The sequence below is a fragment of the Hyperoodon ampullatus genome, assembly GCF_949752795.1.
Source record: "Hyperoodon ampullatus genome assembly, chromosome: 18".
NCBI classification, from domain to species: domain Eukaryota; kingdom Metazoa; phylum Chordata; class Mammalia; order Artiodactyla; family Ziphiidae; genus Hyperoodon; species Hyperoodon ampullatus.
The window spans coordinates 57,553,194-57,576,170 of NC_136931.1; the positions used below are offsets into that span (position 1 = coordinate 57,553,194).

At 42.1% G+C, this 22,977-nt stretch overlaps 1 protein-coding gene across 1 annotated transcript; it reads left to right on the forward strand.

Moving 5' to 3' along the window:
- Positions 1–19,951: 19,951 nt before the first annotated feature.
- Positions 19,952–20,897, forward strand: LOC307065871 (vomeronasal type-1 receptor 4-like; the record flags this gene model as incomplete). The annotated part of the gene is given in 4 exon segments (XM_079722866.1): positions 19,952–20,152; positions 20,155–20,224; positions 20,227–20,447; positions 20,451–20,897. Coding segments are annotated over 4 exon segments (939 nt in total).
- Positions 20,898–22,977: the final 2,080 nt, after the last annotated feature.

Below are 22,977 nucleotides of genomic sequence, written 5' to 3' on the forward strand. Positions count from 1 at the left end.
GGTGTCTGCTGGGGCTGCAGTGTTCAAGATGACTTCTTCATTGCCAAGACCCCTGTGGTTGCTTCTGCCTTCCGGGATAAAGCTGCAGTCTTCAGCTTGCTCCAAAATACTCTATATGCCCTGGAGTCAGCCTCATCTCTTTATGCTGTTGATGCGTCTGCACGTCAGCAGCGGAGCTAAGATGTCTCTGGACCACACATGGTAGGACTGTTACATTGGCGGCCTCCAGTGGACCACACTCCAGGGCTCACATCTTGAGTGGTCCCCTCCCACACTGGCTCTGGGCTTGGCCATGTGACTTGTTTTGGCAAAGGAGTGACAGCATCAGAATTGAAGGTGGGGAGACTTGAGGCTAAGAGATCCAGGAGGATTCTGGTCTAAGTGGGCTGGAGCAGGTGGAGTTGGGGAGGTGGCAGGTAACGAGGGTAACAGGAAAATTCCCAAGGAGACAGATTGGGACTTGGTGGCACCTGCATTAGGGGAGTAAAGGGAAGGTTGCTGTCACCTTGGCACCCAGGATTCAGATCTTCCCAGTCTCGCTACCCACCACTCCCTGGCAGACATTCTTGGCTCCTGCAAACCCACACATGCTTCAGCATCTCCAACCTTTTGCCTGTGACATGAAACTCTACCTGGAAAGCTTTCCCTCTTCCTCCCTCATCAGGGAAACAAGTAATTAGTATGGAGAGTGGGGAAGTGAGACGGAGTTACCTGGGGAGCATGGAGGAGTAGGTAGGGGCCAGATCCCGAGGAGCCTCTAAATAGCAGGGCGCAGGGCTTGAACTTGGCCCTGAGGGACGGGGTCCAGTAAGACTTGGGGAGATCCTTCTGGGGTCAAACAAGGCCAGGAAGCCAGGGAAGAGGCTGGCATGGTGGTCCTGGAGGGTGAGGACCTCAGCTGGGCTGTGGTTGAGGACAGAGGGCAGAGGGATGGAGGAGGTGGACCTGATGCCACTTCTCCTTTTCAAACCCACAAGAAATTACACAAGGAGCAGCCGGAAGGAAGGCCTGGTCTCTCTCCTGTCCTTGGTTCTCGTCAGAATATCTGAAGTTTCAGCACATAACCTGTCATCAGCCCTCCTGTGTGGAGGAAATCCCCACGCCAGCCACTCCCTTCAGTGCTTCCCTGTCCAGCTGTGTTTCCCAGATGGGGGAACAGACCCAGAGTGTGTTGGGTGTGTGATGTGGGCCCTTACGGACCGACCAGACCAGAACTCCATAAATCTCCCAGAAGAAAGAAAATGCCTTGATTTCCTCTTGTAGCTTGAGATCCTCTTCAGCCCAGTCAAAGAAGGAAGCTGGCTTGACAAGGTAGACGAGGGAGGGACATGGCATGGCTGGCTTAGTAATACTACAGGAATACAAGTCCTGATCTCTCAGCCGTGATGCACGTTGTGGAAATCCTTTTTAATGAGTCGGGGCAAAACCTGATCTGACCGGAACTGCTCTAGTGACAAAATCTGACTTAGGCTGTTAGGTAGAGTTTTATCCCTTTTCTATGGAATATAAAGCACAACAGAAATGTTCCTGTGTTTGGAATATGTGGAATACACTGAATTAGTCCTCGAAGAAACTATCCACAAACAGAAGCCCAGACCCAGATGGCTTTACTGAATTCTACCAAAACATTTAACTAATTAATACCCGTTCTTTACAAACTCTCCAAAAAACAGAAGGGGAGGAAACACGTCCCAGCTTATTCTGAGACCAGTATTGCCCTGATACCTAAAACCAGACAAAAACGCCAAATGAAAGAGATCTACTAGACCATTATCGCTTAAGAACAAAGATGCAGAAATGCTCAAAAATACAACCTGAATTCAGCAACACATTAAAAAAAATTATACACCATGACCAAATGGAATTTATCCCAAGCATTCAAGGTTTAACATCAGAAAAATCAATGTAATACATCATTAGTAGAATAAAACGCAAAACCACATAATCATCTCAGTTGATGCAGAAAAAGCATTTGACAAAATCCAACACCTTTTTGCGATAAAAACACTCAACAAACTAGGAATAGAGGGGAACCTCCTTAACATGATAAAAGACGTCTCCAAAACCCCACAGCTAACATAATACTTAACGGTGAAAGACTGGGTGCTTTCCACATAAGATCAGGAACAAGACACTCTTGTCCTTTCTACTCATTGTACTGGAAGTTCTAGCCAGAATATTTAGTCAAGAAAAAGCAAAGGCTTGCAGATTGGAAAGGAAGAAGTAAAACTGTTTGCAGATGACATGATCTTGTATATAGGAAATCCTAAGGAGTCCACTAAAAAAAAAATTGAGCTACTAAACATGTTTAGCAAGATGGCAGGATACAAGATCACAGAAATCATTTGTATTATTGCAGACAATAGCAAGTGTTTGGTGAGGATGTGGAGATAATTGGAGCCCTCATGCACTGCTGGTGAGAATGTAAAATGGTGGACCCCCTTTGGAAAACATTACCAAGCAGTTCCACTGCTAGGTATATACCCAAGAGAATTGGAAACATGGCCACAGAAGAGCATGTACACGAATGCTGCTAACAGCATTGTTCACAAGAGCCAAAATGTGGAACCCACTCAAGTGTTTATCAGCTGATGAATGGACAAATAAAATGGGGTGTATCCATATAATGGATACTACTTAGCTATAAAAATGACCCAAGTACTGACATGTGCTACAACATGGGTGAACCTGGAAAAAAAAAATTACGCTAAGCGAAAGGAGCCAGACACAAGCGGCCATATATTGTGAACTTCCATTTACATGAAATGTCCAGATAGGCAGATCTATAGAGACAAAGTAGATAAGTGGCTGAGGTCGAGGGGTCGGGGTAGGGGGTGGTGGGCAATGGAAAGTGACTCTTTAATGAGTATCAGGCTTCTCTTGGGGGTGATGAAGCGTCCTGGAACTAGTGGAAATGGTTTCACAACTTTGTAAATATACTAAAACCCATGTAATTGTACACTATAAGAGGGTAAATTTGATGATACATGAATTACATCTCAATGAAGAACGGTCACCACTAAGCCCTATCTGGCTACCCCGGTCTAGGTAAGTAGGTTTGTAAGAATAAAACAATTTTCTTCTGTCTTCTCCACAAAGTTATTTATACTTCAGTTGGCCCTCTGCACCATCGGGTTGAAAATATTTGGGGGGAAAAAAATTCCAGAAAGTTTCAAACGCCAAAACTTGAACTTGCTGCATGCTGGCAACTATTTACATAGCGTTTACATTGCAGTAGGTATTATAAGTAATCTAGAGATGATTTAAAGTATATAAGAGGGTGTGCGTTGGTTATGTGCAATTACTACGGCATTTTATTTATTTATTTATTTATTTGCGGTACGTGGGCCTCTCACTGTTGTGGCCTCTCCCGTTGCGGAGCACAGGCTCCGGACGCGCAGGCTCAGCGGCCATGGCTCACGGTCCCAGCCGCTCCGTGGCATGTGGGATCTTCCCGGACCGGGGCACGAACCCGCGTCCCCTGCATTGGCAGGCGGACTCTCAACCACTGCGCCACCAGGGAAGCCCTACTATGGCATTTTATATAAGGGGCTTGAGCATACATGGATTTTGGTATCCATGGGGGGTTCTGGGGTTAACCCACATATACCAAGGGATGACTATTTTTTTCAGGTGCTGTTTAGAAGAGGACTTTCCTAATACTTGCTATCCATTTCTGTCTTCTTTGCAGTATAGTTAGAGAATATGTTTGATATTTTTTAAATCGTTTGATAACAGCTGAGACTTAACTTACGGGGCCCAGTATATGGTCAAGTGTTGTAACTCTCTTTGTGTCATTGAGTAGAGTCAGCAGCTCTGAGCAACATTCTGCAAGGTCCAAAAGACCAAGTTTATTTGTGGTAGGCAGATCTGCTATTCATTTCTAAATTTAGCTTTTAACAAATTAATACTAAGAAAATTGCTAATCTCCCACTTTAATTGTAGAATTGCCTGCTCTGTTTTGTAAATTTCTGCTTTATGTATTTTGAAGCCATGTTTATAGAGGCATTTTAAAATGAAGACTTTATATGTTGGTGAATTCAGTCTTATCATTATGAGATTACTTCTTTACATTGAGCAGGGACCTTTTCATGTCAAGTCTTATTTCTCTGATACTAATATAGATCCATCAGCTTTCTTTTGATTAGTATTTGCACAGTATGCTTTTCCCATCCTTTTGTTTTCAAACTTTCTGCAGCCTTAGGTTATATATATAGCGATCGTAAATGGCATAGTTTTAGAAAATCCAGTCTGACAATCTTTGTTAACTGATATTTAGTTCCAATTATATTTAATGTACTTAACTAATATATTTGTGCCTAAATCTGCCACCTCCCTTTATGCTTTCTATTTCTTCTACTCTTCTGTTTTTCTTTTTCTCATTGCCTCTTTGTGGATTGACTTAGGATTTATTTTACCAATTCTTTTCTCCCCTCTTCCTGGTTTGGAATCCACAGACTCTGTTTTTATTCTTTTAGTGGTTCCCCTAGAACAGTGTTTCCCCACGTGAGTACTGTTGATATTTTCAGCCTGATAATTTGTTGTAGGGGTGGTGCTGTAGTAAATTTATCTGCATCCCCAGCTTCCACTAGTTAGCAGTCACACCTCCCACCTCCTCCATGGCCAGAATTGTCTCCAACGTGGCATTTATGCACTAGGAGGCAAAATCCCTCCCAGCTGAGACCGCTGCCCTAGAAATTAGCACACGCATAACCAACATATCAAAGTCTAACAATCAAAACCTTTATCCTCCTCGTGTTAATACAAGAGCCTTAGAATCTTTTTTTAAAATAAATTTATTTTTATTTTACTTTTGGCTGAGTTGGGTCTTCGTTGCTGCACGTGGGCTTTCTCTAGTTGTGGCGAGTGGGGGCTACTCTGTTGTGGAGCACGGGCTCTAGGTGTGTGGGCTTCCGTAGTTGTGGCTCGCAGGCTCTAGAACGCAGGCTCAGTAGTTGTGGCACATGGACTTAGTTGCTCCGCGGCATGTGCGATCTTCCCGGACCAGGGCTCAAACCTGTGTCCCCTGCGTTGGCAGGTGGATTCTTAACCACTGTGCCACCAGAGAAGCCCAGAACCTTAGAATCTTGATACTCAGAATGCGGAATGGACCAACAGCCTTGGCATCCCCTGGGAACTTGTTAGAAATGCAGAATGTCTGATCACAACCCAGATCTGTTTGATTTTATATTTACGGTACTTCTTTTGTCTTTTATGCTGAAAAGCTTAGTTTTTAATTACATTGACATAATCATTTGTTTTATTCACATTGCAGGATATGTATATAATTATATAATACTTAGAATTACATTTTAGGATATTTGGAAACAAATATAATTATATAAAATATATAAGTATCATAGAGTATATGTTATATAATTACACGTTCCGTATATCAGAAAGGCACATAAAATATTTGTAATAGTTCCAGAATGACTAACAGATTTACTAATAGTCTACTGAGTATAGCTTAACGTTTCTTTTTTTTAATTTTATTTATTTTTTTAGCTTAATGTTTATGGCTCTTTTTTTCTTTTTGTTTTTTTGAAGAAATTTCCCACTCAGTGTGACCTGAGGTCAGTCACACGGCCCTTCAAATCCACCCACTCTCATTTGTTGAGAAATGCCTCAGCCATGGAGTACATGGAAAAGGTCACTGGCCCTCGGGGCCCATCCTCTGAGTTTTCCAGTCCTGTCTTTTCCATCTAGAGGGTGACTTGGCTTTTATGAACTTCAAGTTGGGAGAATCAAATAAAATGATGAATGTGTGATATTAAGTGTATTGTTATGAGCAGCACTCCCGGGCCACAGGCTTTGTTTGCTCTGTAAGCCGACCCTTTCTGTAAGAGCTGATGTTTGCTGCTCCAAGTCCTTGATCCGGTCAGAGTGAAGAGACCGGGGTGGAGATGGAATGAGCTACGTGGCCCTAATTTCTTGTCCCCTGCAGGCTTGAATCAGCAGTGGTGCATCACTTGTCTCCAGTGGCCTCTTCCACAACACCATTCATGAGAACCCTCCACCCCAAAGTAACATTGTCTCCCTTTTTGATGACTCCACTTTGGCTGGATTTTTTTTTTTTTTTTTTAAACCACCAGCATCTCCATTCAGCCCTTCAAATGCTTCGACCTAGATGACCTGGAAGTGGATGAGTTTGAGGAGCCAGTTGGTACCTTTGGCTGCTTTAACTTCAATAGTCTGAGTAGAGGTCCTAGCAGAGCCCTAGAATTACTGTGTTCTCATGAGGTCAGCCTGTGGTGCATGAAATGCACGTGTCTCCTCGGAGGAGAATTACCATGGCTGCCCAAGCAGATAAGGGCCACAGGGGGGCGCTTTGTTCCTGATGTGCAAACTTTACAAGAAGGACAAGATTCTAAATACTGTCATCAAGTATGGATGGAAGGAAGGCACCGGGATCATCTTCCCAAATGGGTGATGACAGGCCTGAAAACATCTCTCAGACGTCTTTGTGCTTAAAGACAAGTTCCATGCACATTTCTGCAGGGATGCATCAATGTGGCCTAGAGTTCATCCCTGAGCCACAAGGACATGGGACCTGGATCTGTGTGTATGGGTGGGTGGCGAAGATGAAGATGATGGGGGTGTTTTCATTCATTCCCACCAGGCTGGCTGTTCTTTCCCCCCTTCATTCATTACCTACTCATTCTATCTCAGCTGCTTTCTTACTCTCTGCCTCGTTTTCACTACGGCAGCATGTGGTTACCTCATGAACACTCCCACCATTGCTCATTCCTCTTCTGGCCAGTGTTCAACGGTCAAATAGCTGGGGCTACTGCAGACATACTCATGCGTCATTACCCTTCTCGCAGCACTGTTGGCCCAGACTCTAGGTTGAGATACTAAGGGAAGGGCAGTAACCTCAACACTCTTCATGTGGAGCGGGGAGCTGACCAAGGCCCACACCAGGGTTCCTGGTTGCTCCCCTGCTTCCCCACACGTGGAGCTGGAAGGTCTGTTTTTCCTAATACTCTATATACACACAGGGTAGGGGAACAGCAGAATGGGAACTGCTCTTCATTTTCATTAAAGCTAAACTACAGGGTGGGGGTAGATTCCAGCTCCTCAGCCTCCATTGGGAAAGTAAGGAGCTCTGGGGGGCAGGGGGTAGCTACTCACCACGAAGAGTATCAGGGTCACATGTTTCTCTCCATCCACCTGAAATCAGAGTCTAGCCAACTCAAACTTCTAGTTTCTGGTTTTGTGACATGTGGAGCTACTTTTCTTTTACCCTCCTGGAGGCTGAGTGGGGAAAATCCAGCTCTACCAGGTCTGTAACCCTACTCACCCACAGGTATGTGATGTTTAAAACATTGGGGGAGAAGGGTTGCTTGAGCCAGGTCCTGGGGTTGGGTCTTTATTAGATTTTCTCATTTGAACAAGTCCCTGGATTTTTTTTTTCCAATTTTTAAAATTGTAGCAAAAATACTCATAAAATTTACCATCTTAACCATTAAAAATTATACAGATCAGTGGTGTTAAATACATCCATAATGTGCAGCCATCACCACCATTCAGCTCTGTAACTCATTTCATCTTGTAAAACTGAAACTCTATGCCGATTAAACAATAACTCCTCATCTCCCCCTTTCCCCGATCCCTGGAAACCACCACTCATACTTTCTGCCTTCTATGATTTTGACTACTATAAGTATCTCACATAGTGGAATCATACAGTATTTGTCCTTTTGTGACTGGTTTATTTCACTTAGTGTAATGCCCTTGTTAACCTAAAACAGCCAGTTACTTTACCAGCAAAATGGGTTTATGCAGGAGCTGCAAAGAATTACAATTTGGGACATGCACCTGTGAGGAAACGTGTAAGTCCAGTAAAGCAAAGAAGAGGAAAATTTTATAGAGGAGAAAGGGCAGTTGGGAGGGGCTGTTATACAAAAAATCCATTGGCGGAAACTGGGAGTTCAAAGTACAGTGGCTTTTCATTGAGTTGTGACAGTCTCTCATTGGCTGAACTGTTGCTAGGCAATGAGAAAATCTTGCTTCCTCTTGCTGGTGGTAGTAAAGTAGCGTCACTTCCTGCCAGAGATGCAAGGAAACATCTCTTCCTGGAATCTACTGAGATCCAGTGGTACGCGTGTGAGAGCTTCCCCTGCTGGTCTCCCGACACCGTCTTGGTGAGGGTTCCCTTTATTAATGTTCACATTCTCAAGGTTCATGTTGTATTATATCGCAGAATTTCCTTTCTTTTAAGACTGAGTAATATTGCATTTTATGTATATACCGCACTTGTCTGTTCATCTGTTGATGGACAGTTGGGTTGCTTCCATGTCTTAGCTATCAAATATCTCTTTGAGACCCTGCTTTCAATTCTTTTGTATAGGTACCCAGAAGTGGAATTGCTGGATCATATTGTAATTTTATTTTCAATTTTCTGAGGAGCTGCCATCCTGTTTTCCAGCGGCTGTGCCATCTTACATTCCTACCAACTGCACAGGGTTCCAGTTTCTCCACATTCTTGCCATCACGTGTTTTCTATTATTTTGATAGTAGCCATCCTAATGGCTGTAAGATAGTATTTCATTGTAGTTTTGATTTTTTGATTTGCATTCACCTAATGAATAGTGATGTTGAGCATCTTTTCATGTGCTTATTTGTCATTTGTATATCTTCTGTGGAAAAATGTCTATTCACGTCCTTTGCCAATTTTTAAATTGGGTTATTTCTGGTTTTTTGGTGTTGGTTTTTTTTTGAGTTTTAAGAGTTCTCTCTGTATTTTGGATATTAATCTCTTATCAGGTATATGACTTGCAAATATTTTCTCCTATTCGGTGGATTGTCTTTTTACTCTGATGATTCTTTTGATGCACAAAAGCTTTTTAAATTTTGTGAAGTTCAGTTTGTGTTACCTGTGCCTTTGGTGTCAAATCCAAAGAAATCAGTGCCAAGTCTAATGTCACGAACCTTTTGCCCTTTGTTTTCTTCTAAGAGTTTTATTGTTTTAGGTCTTACATTTAGGTCTTTGATCCAGTTTGAGTTAATTTTTGTATGAGGTGTTAAGGGTCCAACCTCCTTCTTTTGCATGTAGATATCCAATTTTCCCAGCATCATTTGTTGAAAAGGACTGTCCTTTTCTCACGTTGCCCAGAACTTGGGTGAGAAAATTTCCACTTGTTCTAGGAAGCATTCTCCTATCCCTTAACTGGGATTCTGAAGGATTTTTGTAATTTTCTCTCTGAGAAAATCTTGTCTCTCCCGGCATCACATCCTCCTCATCATGACTGTTAAGGAATGTGAGGAAATCTCTTAGATTTTACCCTACTGGCAAGATAACAAATTATCCTGTCAACTTCGTGGATGCTGTCAGGAGGCATGAGACTCTGGGGTCTGAGAAAGAAGATTTTATTATTCATGACATAGTAAACAGCAGAAGCTTCATGTTTGCATTTATTCTTCTTGTCCACCTCAAGTTCCTCAGAGATGATACAAAGAGGCCCAGGATGCATCACAAGTGAGGATGCATCACAAGTGAGGATGTTGTCAAGGTTAAGAAATCCAAATATTTAAAAGTTGGTCCTCGGGCTTCCCTGGTGGCGCAGTGGTTGAGAGTCCGCCTGCCGATGCAGGGGATGCGGGTTCGTGCCCCGGTCTGGGAGGACCCCACGTGCCGCGGAGCGGCTGGGCCCGTGAGCCGTGGCTGCTGAGCCTGCGCGTCCGGAGCCTGTGCTCCGCAACGGGAGAGGCCACAACAGTGAGAGGCCCGCGTACTGCAAAAAAAAAAAAAGTTGGTCCTCAACAAACCTGCCGAAATTTTGCCTCAGAGGAAGGCACTATTTTTATTATGTTGGTCCAGTAATTAATCTGTCCTTTTCCCTGGAGGAGGTACTGCAGACATTATCTGAAACTGATTGTTATACAAAAAATCATTGAAAAGGTAATTTAGGACAGAAGATGATACAAGCTGTGAAAAAACATAAGAGACCAAAAATTGTCTCTCAACATGGTGCAATTTTCCCTTTAAAACATGAGAATAATCAATGCTCTAAACAAAAATTTCCACTGAAGATTTCTGGTACCAAGACTGACCTTGATTGTGTGGCACACTGAGGTTGTAAAGATTGAAAGAGATAAGAAAAGCCTGAATCACCAGGAGACTTGACAGAAAATCAGCTCCGAGGGTGAGGTGATGTTAAACTAGATGAGGCAATGATAGATGACAGCAAATAAAAAGAAAGGCAAACACAACATTTTCAGAATAAATGGGAGTGTGTTATCTTGATGGATAAAAAGACTTAAGTCACTACTAACACATATAACAAATTATTCTGAATAGATTGCTGATGTAAAATTTAAAGGTATAATGATTTTTTAGAGGAAAACAAAACATTTTTGAGATAATAGGAAAAGACTTCTTAAACAGAACGAAAATATTGACTACAAAGGAGAACATGACAAATGATGCTGTATTGAAGTTAAGAGCTTCTACTCATCAAAAGACAACAAGATAGAAAAAGCGATAAAGAGAGAGATAGAGCCAAGAAAGACCTCCTATTTAGTGTATATAGAGAACTTATAAAAATTCAGTAAGAAAAGGACAGAAAACACACAAAAAATGACAAAGCAACAGACTCTTCAAGAAAAAAGTACTCAGTCCTCTTGATCAAGATGGCGGAGTAAGAGGACTTGGAGCTCACCTCCTCCACAAACACATCAAAAATACATCTACTTGTGGAACAATTCTCACTGGAAAGTAACTGGAAGCTGGGAGAAGGACTCCTTTACAGCCAAGGCTGTAAGAAAGATACACGTGTAATCAGGTAGGAAGGGAAGAAAAGCAGTTGGGTCAGGACGTGTGTCCCACAGTGCACTTTAAACACACTGCACTCTTCAACCCCTGTGTACATTTTAAGCCTCTACAGTCTCTCTCTTCCTGCATTTTATCCCCCAACCCCCATGCTCCATGAATCTCCACAATCTTGCTCTTACATCCCCCTGTCCCTGTGCCCTCTTCCTTCCCGCCTCACTTTATCACGCCTATTCTCAGTCATACCCCACTAACTCCAACTTTCTCATCAAACTCTCCCCCGCCCTCACCTCTTGTGGCAGTGCTCAAGGACTTTTTTTTTCTATTTTTTATTATGATAAATAAAATACAATTTTACAATCTTAACTCTTTTTAAGTGTACAGTTTAGTGGTTAAATATATTCATATTTTTGTCCAAGCTAATTACCACTATCCATCTCCAAGAACTCTTTTCATCTTGCAAAACTGAAACAGTAACTCCCCATCTCTCCTTCTGCAATACCCTGACAACCACCTTTCTACTTTTATTGCTGTGATTTTTATTGCTGATTTTTACTTCTATAAATATCTCATAAAAGTGGAATCGTACAGTATTTGTCTTTTTGCATAATGTCCTCAAAGTTCATCCATGTTGTGGCACATGTCTTTATTTCCTCCCCTTTAAGCCTAAATAATATTCCATTATAGGGACTTTCCTCGTGGTCCAGTGTTTGAGAATCTGCCTGCCAATGCAGGGGACACAGGTTCGAGCCCTGGTCCGGGAAGATCCCACATACCGTGGAGTAGCTAAGCCCACGTGCCACAGCTACTGAAGCCCGTGCGCCTAGAGCCTGTGCTCTGCAACAAGAGAAGTCACCACAATGAGAAGCCCGTGCACCACAGCAAAGAGTGGCCCCCGCTCGCCACAAGTAGAGACAGCCTGCACGCAGCAACGAAGACCCAACGCAGCCAAAAATAAAAATATATATAAGAATAAAATAATTAATTATTAAATAAATAATATTCCATTGTATGTATATACCAGTTTATTTTTGTATATGGTGTGAGAAATTATTCCAGTTTGATAGATTTGCATGTAGCTGTCCAGTTCCCCAACACCATTTATTTGTGGAAGAGGCTGTCTTTGTCCTATTGTATCTGCTTGCCTCCTTTGTCATAGATTAATTGACCATGTAGGCATGGGTTTATTTCTGTTCTATCTTTTCTGTTCCATTGATCTATGTGTCCATTGATCTTGTGCCAGTACCACACTGTTTTGATGCCTGAAGCTTTGTAGTATAGTTTGAAATCAGGGAGCATGACACCTCCAGCTTTGTTCTTCCTTCTCAAGATTATTTTGGCTATTCAGGGTCTTCTGTGTTTCCATACAAACTTTATAATTATTTGCTCTAGTCTGTGAAAAATGCCATTGGTATTTTGACAGGGATTCCATTGAACCTGTACCTTGTCTTAGGGACTATGATCATTTAATAATACTAATGCCTCCAATCCACGAATATGGTATTTCTTTCCATTTATTTGTGTTGTCTTCAATTTGTTTCATCAGGCTTATAGGTTTTTTTTGTTTTGTTTTGTTTCGCGGTACGCGGGCCTTTCACTGCCATGGCCTCTCCCGCTGCGGAGCACAGGCTCCGGATGCGCAGGCTCAGCGGCCATGGCTCAAGGGCCCAGCCGCTCCGCGGCATGTGGGATCTTCCTGGACCGGGGCACGAACCCGTGTCCCCTGCATCAGCAGGCGGACTCTCACCCACTGCACCACCAGGGAAGCCCAGGCTTATAGTTTTTAAAGTACAGGTCTTTTACCTCCTTGGTTAGATGATTTCTTAGGTATCTTATTTTTTTCAGTGCAGTTTTAGGTGGTATTACTTTCTTAATTTTACTTTTTGATAGTTTATTGCTAATGTAACTCATGAATAATTTTATTGCTTAACTATTTGATCATTAAAGTTCTTCCTATGTTTTTTACTTTTATATTACCACAAACATTTACCAAAAACTTAAGTATCTTATTTATTTTATTTTTTATTGAAGTATAGTTGATTTACAATGTGTTAGTTTCTGGTGTACAGCAAAGTGAGTTAGTTTTATATATATACACATATATATATTCTTTTTCATTATAAGTTATTACAAGATATTGATTATAGTTTCCTGTGCTATATAGTAGGACCTTGTTTTTTTTATCTGTTTTATATATAGTAGTTTGTATCTGATAACCCCAAACTCCTAATTTATTCTTCCCCCCACCTTCACCTTTGGTAACCATAAATTTGTTTTCTATGTCTGAGTCTGTTCCTACTTTGTAAATAAGTTCATTTGTATCATATTTTAGATTCCACACACAAGCGATATCATATGATATTTGTCTTCCTCTGTCTGACTTACTTCACTTAGTATGATAACCTCTAGGTCCAACCATGTTGCTGCAAATGGCATTATTTTGTTCTTTTTTATGGCTGAGTAGTATTCCATTGTGTATATATACCACATCTTCTTTATCCATTCATCAGCTGATGGACATTTAGGTTGCTTCCATGTCTTGGCTATTGTAAATAGTGCTGCTGTAAACACTGGGGTGCATGTATCTTTTCAAATTAGGGTTTTCTCCAGATATATGCCCTGGAGTGGGATTGCTAGATCCTATGGTAACTCTATTTTTAGTTTTTTAAGGAACCTACATATTGTCTTCTGCAGTGGCTGCACCAATTTACATTCCCACCAACAGTGTAGGAGGGTTCCCTTTTCTCCACACCCTCTCCAGCATTTATTTTTTGTGGATTTTAAAATAATGGCCATTCTATACAGTGTCAGGTGATAGCTCATTGTAGTTTGGATTTGCATGTCTCTGATAATTAGAGATTTTGTGCATATTTTCATGTGCCTGTTGCCCATCTGTATGTCTTCTTTGGAGGAATGTTTATTTAGGTCTTCTGCCCATTTTCTGATTGGGTTTTTTTTTATATTGAGCTGTATGAGATGTTTATACCTTTTGGAAATTAAGCCCTCGTCAGTCGCATCATTTGCAAATATTTTCACCCAGTCCGTAGATTGTCTTTTCAATTTCTTATGGTTTCCTTTGCTGTGCAAAAGCTTATACGTTTGATTAGGTTCCATTTGTTTATGTTTGCTTCTATTTCTTTTGCCTTGGGAGACTGATCTAAGAAAACATTGCTACAATTTACATCAGAGAATGTTTTGCCTATGTTCTCGTCTAGGAGTTTTATGGTATCCTATGTTATATTTGTCTTTAAGCCATTTTGAGTTTATTTTTGTATATGGTGTGAGGGAGTTTTCTAACTTCATTGATTTACATGAGGCTAATAAACAGCCTCTTTTGCATGACCTACGGAAGTCACATCCTTTACGTGGTTTCCCAAATGAAGAGTGAAATGCTATTGTGTTGTTTACCCCAAAATTTAGCTTCCATCCTACATTGTATGTTCTATTTCAGCGGTTTGGGGGGCATTTTATATAAGCAAGATTTTTGCTCCCCTGAGCTGAAATTAGAAACTACCCATGACTGTTGTGATTTGACCATAAATTGGAGAATTAATGTATGGGAAATCAAATAGTGGCCTCCAATCTGCACATTGCCACTTCCGTCTTTCCCAGTTCCATTCCTCCCCTCTTCTTTTGTGTATTTCCCCTCCCTCAGATACATCTTCTGTGCCTCCACCCCTGTGAGCTGTAGCCATGCACCAATCTCCTCAACTTCACTCAACTTTTTCAGACTCCTATATTGCATTCTCGACCTCCCTCCTGTCACTTTTTGGACATCCATTCCTATGTGATTCTAGTCTGGCCTGCCTCACCTTCCATCCCCCCTGCAAACCACATCATTTGAGCCTTTATTTTCTTACCCTGCATCTACTTCCAAGCCAAATATCTCAGCCCATTCCCCATGTACTCTACACCCACACCATCAAGGACCCCAGCCCCAACTCTCAGGCATCCTCAACTAATTCATAAACCAAATCTACAACCCACAACCCTCTTATCCCTGACCCTTTCTCCTGGACTCCTTGGCTCACTCATGCCCAACGTTCTCCCAGCTTCCTCACTCTCATGTGCCCATTTTTTTCCTCTTCTCTTGGTCATTATCTTCACCAGGCTTCATGTCCTCTTTCAATTCTCTATTTCTGCCTTGGGCCACATTATATTTCCAGCATTTGCCTTCCCCACACGTACTCCCCTTCCTCCTCTCACTGTTTTGTTTTTTTTTTTTTTTTTGGCTGCGTTGGGTCTTTGTTGCTCCACTTGGGCTTTCTCTAATTGCAGGGAGCAGGGGCTGCTCTTCGTTGTGGTGCGTGGTCTTCTCATTGTGGTGGCTTCTCTTGTTGCGGAGCACGGGCTCTAGGCATGTGGGTTTCAGTAGTTGTGGCACGCGGGCTCAGTAGTTGTGGCACGCGGGCTCAGTAGCTGTGGCTCGCGGGCTCCAGAGCACAGGCCCAGCAGCTGTGGCATGCGGGCCCAGCTGCTCTGCGGCATGTGGGATCCTGGACCAGGGATCAAACCCGCGTTCCCTGCATCGGCAGATGGACTCTCAACCACTGCGCCACCAGGGAAGCCCTCACTATCATTTTAATCCCTCAAAGACAATAAGTCTCTTGGGAGTTTTATCAACCACTGACCTTTAACATTTTTGCCCCCGAACTCCTCATACCCTTATTTCCTTCATAACCATGGAATCCCGCACCTATTTCCCTCGAACCCGGTATGCCTCATACCCTTCACTTCGCCGCACACTTTGCCTCGTTGTACTCTCAAAACCGGCAATGCACTTTAACCACTTGGGATTTTTCATATTCCTTTTTCTTTATGCTTCTGACTTTTCTCTTTCCCTGTACTCTCTCCCACACTCCAGGCTTCCTTCACCATGGTCTTATTTGTGTACCCCTTTTTCTATGCCCTCTCTCTCATACTGACCTATCACATACCCATTCACTGCCATGCCTCTGAGCACTCTACCTTTCTTACCCTCTGACCCACCTAAGGAGGTAATACGCATAGCAATTTTAGGCTGCATATAGCAAATATTGTCTGTTGGTTGTTGCAGCGTTGAAAGGATTACAAACAATGGAAAGGACCCCTTTTTCCTGCATCCAGAAGTCTGGAGATACAACTATTCTTCTGTATATGAACATGTCGTCCACAGATACACAGGGACTGTGTAAGTTAATTTTATGAAAGTGAATGCTTTCATATGAAGGCGTCATGTGTGTTTATGAATATGATGCGAGTTTGTGCTGAACGTGTGCATGAATGTGAGTTTGCACCTGTAGTTGTGTGAGTATGTGACTTATGTATATGTATGTGAGTATATATGAGTATGTGAGTGTGAATGCACGTGTGTTTGCTTCTGCCTGTGTTTAAATGAGTTCGTGTTTGTGTGCAGACATGGTTGACCACCATTATGGCTCCAAATCCTGACTTGAAAATTGACAATGATTGCATCGTGACTGTGCATCAAATGTGGATTTATTTGTAGGGAAAACTGAAAGATTACTTTCAACTCCTAATTTATATTTCTTAGTTATCAAAGCATCAAGTGCTCATTACTGAAAAATAGCACAATTAATTAATTAATGTAGAGCAATCTGGTAACTATTTGATCCCCTTGAATTAAGTAATTGAGCATTGGTTCACCTGATATTTACAAGAATAGTAAAATCTCTCTGTTGAGCCATCAGAACTAGATGCTAATTTGTGAGAAACTGTTTTTGAACCTTCTCATTTTTTTCTATGCATATTGTTCTGTGTCTAAGTCTAATCACTAATGGAGGTCAGTAATTGTAAAGTATATTTTCCTACAACATCTCCATATTAATTGGCATTGATTTATGCAAATGAGTCCAATTAATTGGCTTTGATTTGTGCAGACATTTTCTATAATGAGTGATTTATCATATTCTTCCTTTTACTTGTGTCTCTTTGAATATACTTCTCAGGTATTTTGTCTCATTCCATTTCTCTACCAATGCTTTAACTGGTGGTTCAGTTCAGTGGTCTGAAGATTAGGAGAGAAACATCTCAGGAAAGTGAAGAATCTAGAGGAACACACACCCTTTATGCCAGTCTTTATTTGTGTGACTTAAGAATTTCCAACTCTCCTCCACGTGAGACCCTGTCTGCCTTCAGGGATCACGGAAAAGAAAGTGCCCCTTGAAAACACTCCAGTTGTTTCCTAAGGGGGCTAACTAGAAACTTGTAATTGTTTTTAGTAATTAACAACTGAGAGAAAAGTTTTCAGAAATGTTCCCAGATCCCAAGCCTACACTCCCATTGCTGCTGCAGGTGAAATGATTATTGCAGTTCTGATGGGAGGGGTGGGGAGGACACAGAATCTCAAACCCATATATCAGGCTCCGGATAGCTCCCTGCCACACAGGTACTGGCTATAAAAACCATCACTCTGAGCCCATTGTCCTGGCAGCAGGAAGGAGTCAGGTAAGGAGGTTCTATTTCATTCTGAGCAGCAGAGTCTGTAAGAGAAAGACAGATCAAGAGTCTGGGTAGGGCTTCCCTGGTGGCTCAGTGGTTGAGAGCCCACCTGCCAATGCAGGGGACACGGGTTCGTGCCCCGGTCCGGGAGGATCCTACATGCCGCGGAGTGGCTGGGCCCGTGAGCCATGGCCGCTGAGCCTGCGCATCCGAAGCCTGTGCTCCGCAACGGGAGAGGCCACAACAGTGAGAGGCCCGCATACCACAAAAAAAAAAAAAAAAAAGAGTTTGGGTAAGAGATCATATCAGAAAAAGGCAGTCTTCTGTGTAGTAACCTGATTCGGTGCCAACACCGTGCAGAAAGGTGGAGTAAGTCTGAGGCATGAGCTGAGCTAGTAAAGGTCCTAGAATCTACACCAATCTCTAAAGACTCCTCATGCAATTTAATGTAAACCTCTGACAGTGATTGTTGTGACACATTCCAAGTTATAACAAAACCTGCTTTTTTTTTTTTTTTTTTTTTCTTTTTGCGGTACGCAGGCCTCTCACTGCTGTGGCCTCTCCCGTTGCAGAGCACAGGCTCCAGATGCGCAGGCTCAGCAGCCATGGCTCACGGGCCTAGCCACTCCACGGCATGTGGGATCTTCCCGGACCGGGGCACGAACCCGCGTCCCCTGCATCGGCAGGCGGACTCCCAACCACTGCGCCACCAGGGAAGCCCAAAACCTGCTTTTTAAGTTGCTTAAAAATATTTGTATTCTAAGTTGTAAAATCAATCTGCTGTTGAGTCTACCTTATAGGAATCAGGATGACTAGAGGTGCACCAATAATCCTTCCAGGTTTGCAATAAAGAGTATGATGAATCTGCAAAAATCATCCAGTTCTGTGCAGAAGGTGTATGCAAATGGCAATGGCTTGAATAGAAAGGTTTTTTCTAACTCTGGATGTCTGATGCAATTAATGGAGACAGTAACTCTGTCTTAACTGAAAACCTCCATAGTGTGTGGGTTATGGCGAGGTTATCATCACTCTTACATTTACAGAACAGTTGACATGATAATTATGAGTTAAAGGCCGCAGCTGGCAGTCTCATATCATGTTGTTTCCATTTGTTTAAAAAATATGCTGTTACTATCCATCTAAAAATCCAGTCTTTGAATTTATAGAATGCACAAGAATACATGCCTTGCAGATGCTGTTTTGCATATATGTCTTGTATGTCAGTGTCATTCACAAATCTTCTTTGCTAGTCTTTTCACTTAACTCTGAAATTAACAAATAGATAAGTATATGAACTGAAAATAATAATAATGTAGTTTTGGCTTATGCTATTTTGTCATGTACTAGTGTTTTATGTCCCAAACTTTACGGCATTACATGTGCTTATTCAATAATTCCTGTGAGGGCTTCCCTGGTGGTGCAGTGGTTGAGAGCCCGCCTGCCGATGCAGGGGACACGGGTTCGTGCCCCTGTCTGGAAAGATCCCACATGCCTCGGAGCGGCTGGGCCCGTGAGCCATGGCCACTGAGCCTGCGCGTCTGGAGCCTGTGCTCTGCAACGGGAGAGGCCACAACAGTGAGAGGCCCGCATATCGCAAAAATAATAATAATAATAATTCCTGTGATAGGTGCCATTATACCTGCTTTTCTGACATAAAAATAAAGGAGTCTGGGACTTCCCTAGTGGCACAGTGGTTAAGAATCTGCCTGCCAATGCAGGGGACATGGGTTCGATTCCCTGGTCTGGGAAGATCCCACATGCCGTGGAGCAACTAAGCCCGTGCGCCACAACTACTGAGCCTGCACTCTAGAGCCCTCGAGCCACAACTACTGAAGCCTGCGCGCCTAGAGCCTGTGCTCCGCAACAAGAGAAGCCACTGCAATGAGAAGCCTGTGCACCGCAACGAAGAGTAGCCCCACTCGATACAACTAGAGAAAGCCTGCGGACAGCAACGAAGACCCAATGCAACCAAAAATAAATAAATAAATAAAAGACTCCACCAACAAATAAATGAATGAATGAATGAATGAATGAATGAGTCTTCCTGTTGTTGTCCTAATACCGAGCCATTCTCATCTTCAAGACATTACCTTGTCCTGGAGCAGGTTCCTGCAATATTCTGCTGCTCGCAGGGCATTTACATGTATTAAGATACCTAAAGCTTCATTCACAATACATAGTGCCCTACAAAATAAAACTTTACAAGAATGGAATCTTGTTATAATGAAAATATAAAATACCACCAGTCTAAAATCAAATAAGTTGTGAAATCAAAACTAAATATGGACCTGGATTATTATTTGAATAGAACTAACTGGCTTTTTGGCAGAGAATGGTGGTTCAGTGCACTATCTTTACCAGCCTAATGGGTCTCAAGTCTTCACTCTGTCCTACGCAGCAAATCTCAAGAAACATGTAACCTCTCTGTGTTACCCTTCCCTGTAAAATTGAAGTCACAGAAATCCCGGGCTCATGGATTTGTGAAGAATGAAGTGATCATGTGGAGTGCCTTCAATGAGTAATTTTATATATAAGTGCTCTTTAAAAATTATACATTCAACCCTTTTAAGGCTGCTAGTAACAGAAAAACATGAAGTAAATTTTTCTAACTGGGAACTAACGGTAAGTGCAGAGTATTGGATTTCAGCTGACATGATTCATGTAGCCCATGCCTCATATTCCCATGCAGGACATTTAGACTCACAAGACAAGTATCAGTGACTGTGAACTAAGAGGATGGCTAGCAGCGATTTGACAATGGATGTGATCTTCTTAACACAGACTGTGGTTGGAGTCCTGGAGAATTTCTCACTTCTTTGTCATTATATCATCCTTTCCTTCACTGGCTACAGGTTAAGGTCCACAGATTTCATCCTTAAGCACCTGATTGTAGCCAACTTCTTGGTCCTCATCTCTAAAGGGGTCCCCCAGACAATTATTCCCCCTTTGGGTGGAAACAGAGACCCAGTGATTTTGGATGCAGACTTCTTTTCTTTCTTCACAGAGTGGGGAGGGAGTGTCCACTGGTAGTATATGCCTCTTGAGTGTCTTTCAGGCCATCACGATCAGTCCCAGGAACTCCAGGTGGGCAGAGCTTAAAGTAAAAGCTCCCAAGTACATTGTTCCCTCTATTTTCCTGTATTGGATGCTCCAAATGCTGGTAAATGTTGTTTTTCCTATCGATATAACTGGCAAATGGAGCAGCAAAAACATCACAAATGGAAAGGATTTTTGATACTGCTCTGCTGTTCATCATGACAAAACCAGACAGGCATTGTATGGAGCATCGCTATTATTCCCTGATGTTTTCTGTTTGGGGCTCATGCTCTGGGCCAGTGGCTCCATGGTTTTCATCCTGTACAGGCATAAGCAGCAGGTCCAACACATTTGTAGGACCAACGCCTCCCCCAGGTCCCCCCACCTTGAGTCCAGAGCTGCCAAAACCATTCTTCTCCTGGTGAGCACCATTGTCTACTTTTATACCCTTTCCTCCATCTTTCAACTTCTTTTGTCTCTTTTTGATCATCCTAGCTGGTTCCCTGTGGACATCACTGTAATCACTGCTGCGTGCTTCCCAACTGTCAGCCCATTTCTGCTCATGAGCCGTGACTCCAGTGTACACAGGCTCTACTTTGCCTGGTTGAGGAATACAAAATCCCCTACTATTATGAGAAATATGTAAATTGTGTGTATTTCCACAATGCACAGTTGCCAGTTCATTCATTCCTTCCTTCACCCTCAGTGTCCAAAGGAAAGTTGTGAACTGGAACCTGTGGAAGAACTGCTTTCGGGCTGATTCGTGTTGTTGGCAGAATACGTTTCCTTTAATGACTCACTTCTGAGTATCTCCATCTAGAAAGGCAGCATTAGCAAATTGAATCCCTCTCCTGTTTTCAATCTCTTACTTCTTTCAGTCGTAACTATTTGGCATCTGTTATTTAAAGCTCAGGTGATTATACTCAACCCACCTTCATTAACGAGGAAACTCTGTTTTAGTCAGCTAGGGCTGCTGTAACCAAGAATACCATGGGGGAATGCTCCAAGGTGATGGAGTAGGGAAACCGTGAGCTCTCCTCTTCTCCTGGACACACCAGTATTACAACTGTATACAGAGCAAGTACTGACGAGGAAGACCAGAAGCTACCAGAAAAGATCTTCGACAACTAAAGGAATGCAGAAGGATCCACAGTGAGACAGGTAGGAGGGTTGGAGTCTCGGTAGAGTCAAGAACCATAGCCCTGGGTGTGTGACCTAGAAACAGGAGAATAATACAATTCCAAAGATTCTTCCCAAGGGGTGAGCATTCTGAGCCCTACATTGGGCTGGCACACTGGGAAGGTACGCCCCCAGCACATTTAGCTTTGAAAGGCAGCAGGGCTTTCTTTTGGGAGAGCCAGAGGGATGTGGGAAATACTGGGATGTAGAGACTCTTTTTTTTTTTTTTGAGGTATGGTTGATCTACAATATTGTGTTTGCTTCAACTATACAGCAAAGTGACTCGGTTTTTTGTTTTTCAGAGTATATGCCACTATAGGTTATTACAAGATTGTATATCCCTGTGCTATAAAGTAAATCCTTGTTACTAATCTATTTTATGTATAGAAGCTTGTATCTGTTAATTCCATACTCCTGATTTGTCTCTCCCTCCCTCACCCCTTTGGTAACCATAAGTTTGTTTTCTATGTCTGCGAGTCTCTTTCTGTTTTGTATTTAGATTCATTCGTATTATTTTTATATTCCACATGTGATATCATTTGGTATTTGTCTTTCTGACTTACTTCACTAAGTATAATAGTCTCTCAGTCCCTCCATGTTGCTGCAGATGGCAATATTTCATTCTTTTTAATGGCTGAGTATTATTCCATTGCATATATATACATGTTTTCATGTCTTGGCTATTGTACAAAGTGATGCTATGAACATTGGAGTGCATGTATCTTTTTGAATTAGAGTTTTTGTTTTTCCAGATATATATATACCCAGGAGTCAGATTGCTGGATTATATAGTTAGTAGCTCAATGTTTAGTTTTTTAGGGAACATCCATACTGTTTTCCATAGTGGCTGCACCAATTTCCATTCCCACCAACCATATACAGGTGTTCCCTTTTCTCCACACCCTCTCCAGCAATCATTATTTGTGAACTTTGTGATGATAGTCATTCTGACCAGTTTGAGGTGATATCTCATTGTGATTTGATTTGTGTTTCTCTTATATTTAGTTATGTTGAACATCATGTGTTTGTTGGCCATCTGTATGTCTTTTTTGGAGAAATGTCTATTTAGGTCTTGTGCCCATTTTTTGATTGGGTTGCTGTTTTTTGTATAGAGATCTATGACCTGTTTATATATTTTGGATATTAACCCCTTGTTGGTTGTAGGGTTTGCAAATATTTTCTCTCATTCCATAGGTTGTCTTTCATTTTGTTGATGTTTTCCTTTGCTGTGCAAAAGCTTTGAAGTTTAATTAGGTCCCATTTGTTTATTTTTCCTTTTATTTCTTTTGCCTTGGGAGACTGATATAAAAAAAATAATTGCTGTGATTTATGTTTGAGAATGTTTTCCTGTGTTGTCTTGTAAAAGTTGACCATGTTGTGACATACATAGTTCTTTAAACCATTTTGACTGTACTTGTTTAATATGATGTGAGGGAGTGTTCTAATTTCATTGATTTTTCACGTAGCTGTCCAGCTTTCCCAGTACCACTTATTGAAGAGACTGTCTTTTCTCCATTGTAATTTCTTGCTCCTTTGTCTTAGGTTAA